Source organism: Amphibalanus amphitrite, unplaced genomic scaffold (genome assembly GCF_019059575.1).
Source record: "Amphibalanus amphitrite isolate SeventyFive unplaced genomic scaffold, NRLGWU_Aamphi_draft 000096F_arrow, whole genome shotgun sequence".
Lineage (NCBI taxonomy): Eukaryota > Metazoa > Arthropoda > Thecostraca > Balanomorpha > Balanidae > Amphibalanus > Amphibalanus amphitrite.
Window position 1 is genome coordinate 365,499 of NW_024881591.1, and position 9,505 is coordinate 375,003.

At 49.7% G+C, this 9,505-nt stretch overlaps 1 protein-coding gene across 1 annotated transcript; it reads right to left on the reverse strand.

The window, feature by feature from the left end:
* Positions 1–3,330: 3,330 nt before the first annotated feature.
* On the reverse strand, positions 3,331–9,225 carry LOC122380326. The gene is made up of 4 exons (XM_043363381.1): positions 8,690–9,225; positions 5,742–5,949; positions 4,540–4,732; positions 3,331–3,651 (listed from the first exon to the last, which is right to left on the reverse strand). The coding sequence occupies exons 1-4, from the start codon at positions 9,206–9,208 to the stop codon at positions 3,597–3,599; spliced, it is 975 nt and encodes a 324-aa protein (XP_043219316.1). The 5' UTR covers positions 9,209–9,225; the 3' UTR covers positions 3,331–3,596.
* Between the last annotated feature and the right edge of the window lie 280 nt (positions 9,226–9,505).

Below are 9,505 nucleotides of genomic sequence, written 5' to 3' on the forward strand. Positions count from 1 at the left end.
GAGGCCCGATAACCAGTAACACTTACCATTGAGACGTTATCCATGTCCCGGCTTTGCTCGTCTATGGTCGCAGGATGGGCGGAGTCTGAATCAGTTAGTTCTCTTCCGGTGGCGCCGCAGAGGTCAGGGTGCCCATGTCCCAGAAACGGCCCCCGACTGTGACCACGCGCGGTGAGGTGACCGCGGGCTGTGCCGGCGGGCCCGCGAGCCTGCCGCGCCGTTACACGAGCCTTCAGCGCCGGAACTGTCGCACCGCTCCGCCCGCGGGGTCCGCCGATTACCAGCTGATATACTCATAAATGGCGGTCAACGAACAGCTGAGTGGTTTGCGCGCCCGCGCCGGGAGGGCTGCTGGGTGATTTGTACAGTGGACCATTTAGCCATAGCCCATAGTGAACCATTTAGCCGCCGATTAGCTACGGTGTGCCTGGGCGTCATATCTTCGAAATCACAGCCTGCAGCAGGTGACATTTTTAAACGGTAACACCATGGATGAAGTAGATACTGGATCGGCAACTCCTCGATGTTTGCGACCACCGCTAGGTGGCAGTGGTGTCGAGCGCTAAGGACGCGGGGGAGCGGGTGCTATTCAAAACAATGGTCGGCGTCGCGTCGTAGGGTCGTTTGCCTTGTTTTTTGAAAAGTTAAGCCCCTTTGGAGCAGATTGGAAGGTTTCAGAAGATGCAGGAAGATGGCAAGGTAAGATTGGTAAGGTTTTCTTATGGTTGGAAGGTCTGAGTGGCCTAAGATATTACTGTAAAGAGGGGCTGTTGACGATACTGGCGCACATTGCTTCTCGCCGTATGTCGTCAAAAATCATATAATTTGGGCCGTAATTGGTTTATCACATATTTATATGTTCAATTTTATGTTCTTTATATGTTTGTTATATGTTTGACACATCATATCTCAAGCTTATACATGCCGCTGATGATATAGCCATGGTTTTGTTTGCGACACAATTTCGGTCTTGGTAGCGCATGATAGGTGGTGGATGATGCATTGTTAGTTGTGAATTGCTTAAGTTTTTGATATGTTTTTAGTTTGGCAAAATCAGCTAGTGTACCTATAAATTGGTCCACTGCTCACTGCTCAGTACCTACTCACTGCTCACCCATATCAGTTTCCTACGTGTTTCTCTGAACGGCTGACTAGAGTGCAACACACTTCAGGACTCAGGAGCAGTTAACTGGCATCATGTCATTTCAGCTAATTTTTATAACCTGCTTGCCATTTGCCAATGCCCTGATTTCAAAAGTAGAGTTGAATGATATTGGATCAAAAAACACATTTAAATAAATCATGTTCTCAGCCTGAAAAACTGAACCATTTGACAGTAAAAAGAAAGCCTAACGGCAGCCAGTGTCAACCACAAAAGAGTGCCGACCCTGGTCCCTGACATCAGCTTCCTTCTTTTCTCAAAAGTCGAAAGGTCCAGAGTTGTACGAAGAAGTTTGTGAGCTTCCCTCCATTGAATGATATATAACAATCACTTTTTTAGAACGAGTGCTAGCCAAACTGTGTAGATATCAGATAGATTTAAGTAAGATCAAAGTCATTTTAAACTATGTAAGCCTAGCAGATGAGGTGTTAAGCTTTTGGGTACTTTTGTTAGGTAGTATCCTGTCAAGGTATTATGATTTTTTTTTTTGCTCAACATCATTGCAATGTAAAATACTTTTTGGTGATGTTGTGGCCTGTGGGGAAACAGTTTGCCTTGGAATGCCCTCACTCTCCATTTCATTATGGTATGCTCAGGTATCTAATTTCCCTCTCTCTATCTTTGTTTCAGATCAGAGATGGGTTCAGTTTTCACGGTGTGCTGACTTGAATTGGCATCCTGTGATTTGTGATGTGAATTATGATGCACGCACTCGCAGGTGCACGCCCGCTGCGGACACGTGTGACGTGACGGCAGCAGGCGGACGGGGTGTGAACTGTGAACTGGCTCGACCGAAAATTGTTTAAGCTATCACAGCGTGTGTAACTGACTAACATACATATGAGCATACCCATTGAGCGGATAATGCGTTCGTGTGCATTATCGTGTTTGCATTTATTCCCGATATACTCTGGTGGGAGATGTGAATTGGAAACCAACTTGGTGCTACGACACCGTTTAGTAGGCATGTGGCACGTCGTTTCTCGAAGACTTCCTATCAGTCTATGTATTGTAAACATTGTGTGTCATCTTTCACCTTAGTTGTCATTTGAACATGTGTTAAATTCTGAACCTCAGACCGGAACAGACTAGGAAATCGCACGCGAAATTCATTAAGTTGCAATAGCATCAATCACACGCAAGTAGGTGCGTGCTATGGATGCGAGTGCGACCGGGGTTTATTTGAATAGGCTCTCGGTCTCGCACATGATTTCTGACTGCGGAAAGAATCGGTTTCAGCCTGTACTCAGTAGGCAATTCGCTCATGCGACGGCAAATATAAGTTCAATATGGAAACAGTTTTTTAACGAAACGGTGTATGGTAAGCTTATAATCCTGGAATGCTTCTTGATAGAAATTGTCAGTGGTGCAGATATTCGTTAATCGATATGACAGCATTTGTCTTGATCTTTATAAGTCAGTCAAAATGGCTGTAGCAATGATTTGGATGTTTCACGGCGGACGGCACATTTCCTCTGCGGTCTACCGACGACTGAGTTGGAATGCTCAAGCTGATCAGGGGCAACCCGAGTGATAGACAAAGTCGTTTGATCGAAGGTATTTTCAGGCAGCTGGCAGAAGGCGCCTGGCCTGGCCATCGCCATGAGAGCTAACAATACGACGTGCTGAGGTAAAATCGGCCAGTCGCGCTCGGTAAACAACCCACCACACCATTCTTTCCAAAACGATACATAGTCTATGGAACCGCCCTGGACCGCTCTTCCGGAACCCGACACTGTTGGCCTATGCCAAACTTAGCCGCGGCTGGTTCAGGCCATGTAACTTGCCGGTCATTTTCGGACTTTGCTGGTATCGGCCGCTGTCTGACTGGGCGGCGGCGGCGGGCTGTCCTTAGCAGGGATCAGTCTGCTCGATAGGTGGCAGCACTTTCGGGCGGTCGCGCAATACAATGGGAATTCCGCGGAGTTGCCGATCCAGGTAGTAGGTAATCCATGGTAACACCATGGTATATGCGTTTTGTGCTGATCGAATGACTTGGTGCCGTTTTATTTATGCATGTAGGCATTAGTGACCTCCCGCATGCAATGATGCAAGCATGCCTATTACTCGAGTGAGCCTTTGTTTAGGCTTTCCTGCGCGGCAGCGCGTTTGTATTTGTAGTTGTATTGCGTTCGTACATATTCTCGAATTTACTATAAAACAACTCGTAACTGTCCGGTCATTATATTTCTGTGCTCACCATGGGCATGCTCACATCACCTTAAAACATCAGTACAGCCAGCTAGGCGCGTCAAAACAATAGGTACACTTTCCAATGTCACTGATAAAAATCTCATAACACAAACACGCATATCCTCCGGCGAATTGGCGCCGATCTATCACTTGGCTGCTCGGAGCAGCGCCGGCACAACATGACTAGATGGGGCGTCTCGAAATCCATAAGATTCACCGGCGAACGCCTCAGGTAACCCGTCTAATCTCGAACACACCTCAGGTTGTCGTATGCTGTCCATAATGTCCAGTCCTCCCTGAAACAGACGAAACAAGCTGTCAGAATGAATCACTTCAGCAACGTCGTTTTCAAAAGACCCTTGTCCATTGTCCATTATAACGATATGCAACAACATTTGAGCTAAGTAAAGCCGTGAATAATCATTGGCTATTCCCCGCTAATGATTCAAAAAATAATAATAAGGGTTGTCTCGAAACCAGACGGTGATGTCTATGAAGGCACGAAAATTGCTACATTTGGTTTATGTGTGGGATAAAAACCTACTGATCAAAATTATGCCCAAATATATAAAGTAAACGGGAAAAGCTTATTTATCAGCAAACAGTCGGCAAGATATTCAATAGTTTTCACCGTTTAAATTTATGATTACCGTAATTAACTAAATCTGTGACTAAATCAAAAGGTCGCTTGTTTTTTCGACCAATCGTTCATTCTTCCTTTCATCCATTCCTTCAGCATTTGATCGTTAGTTCGTTCATTCGTCCGTTCCCTAATTCATTCATTCATTCATTCATTCATTCATTCATTCATTCATTCATTCTAGAGATGTCAATCGGATACCAACTTTTTGGTATACCGATACCAAACCGATACCAACTTGGTATGTGGTATTTTGATCCTAATGTTGTTGGTATTTTGTTGGTATTACGAATCCGGCTAATGTATACCTAAGAGGATACGAATTCGGTAAAACGTTGGTATTTCCCTCATGTTCCCAAGTTGGTTTGGTTTCGGTATTTTTTCATGGTTTTGGTTGGCATTTGGTTTGGTATCTGATTTTCCGTTATTAACATCACTTATTCATTCATTCATTCATTCATTCATTCATTCATTCATTCATTCATTCACTCATTCATTTGAGACTTTTTTCGTAAGCACAGCATTGATGTGGAGTTATACTCACCCTGGTCTGTGGACGTATTTACACGCTGACCCCCGCTCGCACGGACAGGTGGCGTAGATGGGCACGGGCAGGTTGGCCGGCAGCGCCTGACACCGCTGGCCGACTGGTGTGCGGGGCCGACACACGGTCCCAGAGCTGAGACGGGCGCAGCACGAGTCGGAGTCGCAGTCGGCGTCCGTGCGGCACTCGGACACTGCCGGCGGAGACGGGGGAAGACGGTCAGAGACGGGAGGAGACGGTCAGAGACGGGAGGAGACGGTCAGAGACGGGAGGAGACGGTCAGAGACGGGAGGAGACGGTCAGAGACGGGAGGAGACGGTCAGAGACGGGAGGAGACGGGAGGAGACGGTCAGAGACGGTCAGAGACGGGGGGAGGCGGTCAGAGACGGGGGGAGGCGGTCAGAGACGGGAGGAGACGGGAGGAGACGGTCAGAGACTGTCAGAGACGAGGGGAGACGGGAGGAGACGGGAGGAGGCGGGAGGAGACGGGAGGAGACGGTCAGAGACGGGAGGAGACGGTCAGAGACTGTCAGAGACGGGAGGAGACGGTCAGAGACGGGAGGAGACGGTCAGAGACGGGAGGAGACGGTCAGAGACTGTCAGAGACGGGGGGAGACGGGAAGAGACGGTCAGAGACGGGAGGAGGCTGTCAGAGACGGTCAGAGACGGGAGGAGACGGGAGGAGACGGTCAGAGACGATCAGAGACGGGAGGAGACGGGAGGAGGCGGTCAGAGACGGGAGGAGGCTGTCAGAGACGGTCAGAGACGGGAGGAGACGGGAGGAGACGGTCAGAGACGGGGGGAGACGGGAGGAGACGGGAGGGGACGGTCAGAGACGGGTCACACAGAGTCAGGGACGGGTCAGATACTGGCCAGAGACGGGTCAGAAACCAGGCAGGGACGGGTCCGATACTAGTCGAGGACGGGTCAGATGGAGGTCAGAGACGGGCCCGATAGATTAGAGAATAATCAGACCTCGGAAGATACGGACTGAATAAACACGAATCAGCGACGGCCAAGTGATGGACCAGCTATTCACAAAACAAACTACGCTGAAAGCGGGGAAAACAAAAATCAGGCATAGGAAACACAGAACAAAGTACGGGACAAATATAGACGTTCCAAAAACATGGCACTGTTTGCACACTCCCTTCGCAGTCGCACCATTCCCTCGCCCCAGCCCCTCCAGTCCTTTGACGTACCGAGCTCCTTCTTCTCCTTGTGCTGTCGCCTCTGGCAGTGACCCAGTGTACAGGAGCTGCTGCGGCCGCGGCACTGGCCGTCCCGGGAGCACGGCTGGCCGGGCCGCCGGCGCCGCTGGCACGTGCCCGACGCCGAGTCACAGAACCTGCCGCGGCCACACACCTGGTCCGACAGACAGCTCCGCTCACTGGAGCGCTCCGAGGCCATCTGGAACAGAGGTCAGGTCACAGGTCAGGTCACAGGTCAGGTCACAGGTCAGGTCGCAGGTCAGATAACAGGTCAGATCATAGATGAGGAGTTAGGACACAAGTCAGATCACAGGTCAGGTCATAGCTCAGCTCAATGACTGCATGCTACCGTTCAGGTTACCAATCCGGTCACTGATCAGAGCGTTTTTCACCGGTGGTGCCAGTGGTCAGACGTGACTTGTCAGGTCATTGATCGGTCAAGTTACCATTTAGACATCCGATCAGGTTACTAGTCAGGTCACCGGTCAGGTCACAGCACTTGTCAAATTACAAGTAAAACGGCATGCGATTGGATATCGGATCCAGTTTATGTGAACGCTCAAAAGGCAAAAATCAGCCCTACAGATGCTGGAGTATCCAGGGCATCGCTTTCGGGGGGAAGGGGACGTTAGATGCCCTCTGCCGATAACTCCTGAACCAATAAATAATCGCAGTGAGACTCGTCGCAGAGAACACTAGCGAAAAGAACTGTCAATCACGTTTTTCAGCGAAGTCTCAGTCTTAGCTGTTTATTGTAAATAGGTATACGAGCTATGCAACGATTAGTCCCAAGAAGGTTAAGTAAAATCATTTTTGATGACCTCTAATGACCTCGGTAGTGTCCCGATAAGGAAAAGCCCTAGTACGTTTGAAAATAAGGGTTTTATCGATTGGTTCTGCTTTTATTTTCTTAATTTTCGATCTAATCAAATGAAGCAAAAACGTCCTGATTTTAAACCGGCTTGAACTCTCATCTGGGCGCCGATAAAAAGGAAACGGACCTTTCAAATAAGTTTTCTGTAGGAGCGGTGAAATTGTATGTAGGGTAAGGTGCCTAATTAGCGACCCCCTTAATTTGAACCGTCATTGCTCACGCTCTGTGGGTGCCACTGTATTACTGGCTTGATTTTCGGAGAGATCGTTCATTTTTCTATTAAAATATAGTCATTTTCTGCCCCAATATTCACTAACTTATTTGTAGTGAGCATTTTGGCAAACCATTGCAAAAAACGCTAATAGGGAACTCTTCCCGATTAGCGACCGGGGAGGGTCGCTAATAAGTCTATGGGTTTCCCCATATTAAAAATGGCAAAAAATGCGACGCCTGAAAAGATGAAATATGATCTCAAAAAGGTAACCTATACGCAAAGCACTCAAACAATCGAACAGAAACGTTTATCCAACACATTTACGTAAGTAAAAACTGATCACGTGATGCACCGAAGGCGAACAGAAGGCGGAAACCCAAATTTTGCGGGCTATCTCGTATGGTATTCGAGGTCTGCGCTGAATTCGGCATCCCTGCAGTCGGTGACGACATTTGGCATCCCCTGCCACACATTGCAAGCTTCAGCAACACCTCATTTTCATTTCTCTCTTTTCCCCTTTTTTCCCTTCTTGAGCTATTTGCGACCATGTCAGGCGCAAATAGGAAATATGAGTTGCGACACATTTTTAACCGTCATGCTGTGCACAGTTGAGCGATTCACTATGGAAAAACGGCAATCAATTGAAAAAGGAATGTCGATTCAGAATAAAAAAGGTGCATCATCCTAATGTGCATCGCTTTTCATCAGAGAGGGCCCAAACACCCACGTTTTGGATAAGAAACTCGTCATTTTTATTTAAACTCACCTGAAACGTCCCACCAGAAACATCGACGACCGGAAAATAATTTAATTTGATAACCAAAGTATGGCTGACCTTTTGACGATGTTTTCACCCCGTTTTCTCCTGCCAGTTTTTCTGCAGGGAGGTAGGTCGCAAATCGGAAAGGGTCGCTAATTAGGCACCTTACCCTACTGTTTCTCCGGTCCGATTCATTTTGCTCTCACGATTTATCCATTTTCCAAAATGGTGCCGTGTACAGTTCATTCGCCATTTATTCGTCTAGGAATGCAGCCTTTCGGCCATTGCGGGACTCAGGCGGTTATCTTCCTCCAGTAGGGAATTCAAACGTCAATACAACTTTTCTCGACAGTAACCACGTTTGCTATCAATAAGAAGGGAAAAGACGGCTCCAGAATCCCTCGGGGCAGCACGCGTTCACCGTACAGATACTGATCGAGGTCTGCCCGTCTGTCGGGACGGATAACTTATCCGTGGGATAGCCTAAGCCGCTTTGGCGCTGGCAAGAAAATTACATGACAGGTTACAAGGCGATGAGGACCGACATGTCAGCTTACTGACAGCCTGTTGAAAATGCCCGTGACCAGAGATTCTCACGCCAATAAATGCAGCTTAATTCGTGTACGGCGAATGACGCACCAATGGTCCTGCAGGGTGTCAGCTGGATAGCCCGATGCACAGTAGTATTGTTTGCCCATTTAAAAATTACCACTATTGTTACAATGGTTATAGGTAAGTGAACAGTCGGTCGTTTAAAATTTTGCTTCTGACGTACTCAGCGTACTGCAACATTTACGTAAACATGCTCGGATTAATTATTACCTCCTTCCTTCCTCCTATTCCACGAAGTCCATTTATGTGAAAACAAAAACTGAGTAAGCGCCCAAGGAACAATGCTAAAAAACAAGCCATATAAATGTTTTATGAACGTGTAGCGTTGAATTATTTCATTCCGATTCGGGAAAAGTAAAATATAGAAAACCCTTTGCGTCACGTAAATGCTTCTTTCATTATACCGGTAACAGGCATCAGCATTCTGAAGCTGTTGCCGGTATAAGCCGCAACCCGCAACCCAATTCATCGTTACTTACCATTTCGGCCAGGAGTTTGGCACTGTCCTCTTCCGCAGCACTATCCTCGGCTAGCCTGGCACTGTGCCGCGGTACCAGGGTAGCGCTGAACCGCTGGCGACCGGCGGGTCGGTTCAGATCCTGGTCCTCGGCGCCTCCCTCGCCTCCGGGACCGACAGAGGTCACACCCAGGTCCAGATCCAGGTCCAGCTCCAGGTCCAAATCGAGATCCAGCTCGGCCTCCGACCGGCCCGCGGCCCGCGTCCTCAGCTCACCCACCGACTCACTGGCGGCCCGCACTGGCCCACCTGACCTGAGGTCACCGTCACTGACGGCCCGGTCCGGCCCGGCGCCCCCGACCGAGTCCGTCGGCACCACAGGGTTCGAGAGCAGCAGACTGAACAGATACGCCTCCGAGAGCAGCACGCACAGGCTGAATACGAGGCAGCCGAGCGCCAGCCGACTGCCGGCCGGCATCGTGTCCGAGTGCTCGACCGTCCACTGGACCCGCGCTGCCCCGTCCACTCGCTGCGGCCGCATCCAGCCGACTGACCGCCGGCTCTGGCCGGGCTCCCGTCCGTGCCCTGTCGTCCCCTGCCGCCCCTCCCGGCCCTCCCGGCTCACCTGGGAGGCGCCCCGCCGGCCGATCAGGCGCCCATTTGTCAGGGGCTGCTGAGGAGGCGGTCCCACCGGGAGGCGCCCATCAGCCGGCGACACTGGACGGGCGCCCTCACCGCGGGACGCCCCGAGATCGGCCCGGCGCCCACCGGAGCTCCCGTAATTGATTAATGAAGCAGAGGTGATTACGGGGCATGATCTCGACGGGGGGCAGCCGAC

Bases quoted from the DNA above. Each gene is read 5' to 3' on its own strand.
- LOC122380326 (XM_043363381.1), bottom strand. From the start codon at position 9,208: ATGCGGCCGCAGCGAGTGGACGGGGCAGCGCGGGTCCAGTGGACGGTC. The intron at 5,950-8,689 runs GTAAGTAACGAT...CCTCTGTTCCAG, and splicing joins CCAAACTCCTGGCCGAAATG to ATGGCCTCGGAGCGCTCCAG. The intron at 4,733-5,741 runs GTACGTCAAAGG...CTCCGCCGGCAG, and splicing joins CAAGGAGAAGAAGGAGCTCG to TGTCCGAGTGCCGCACGGAC.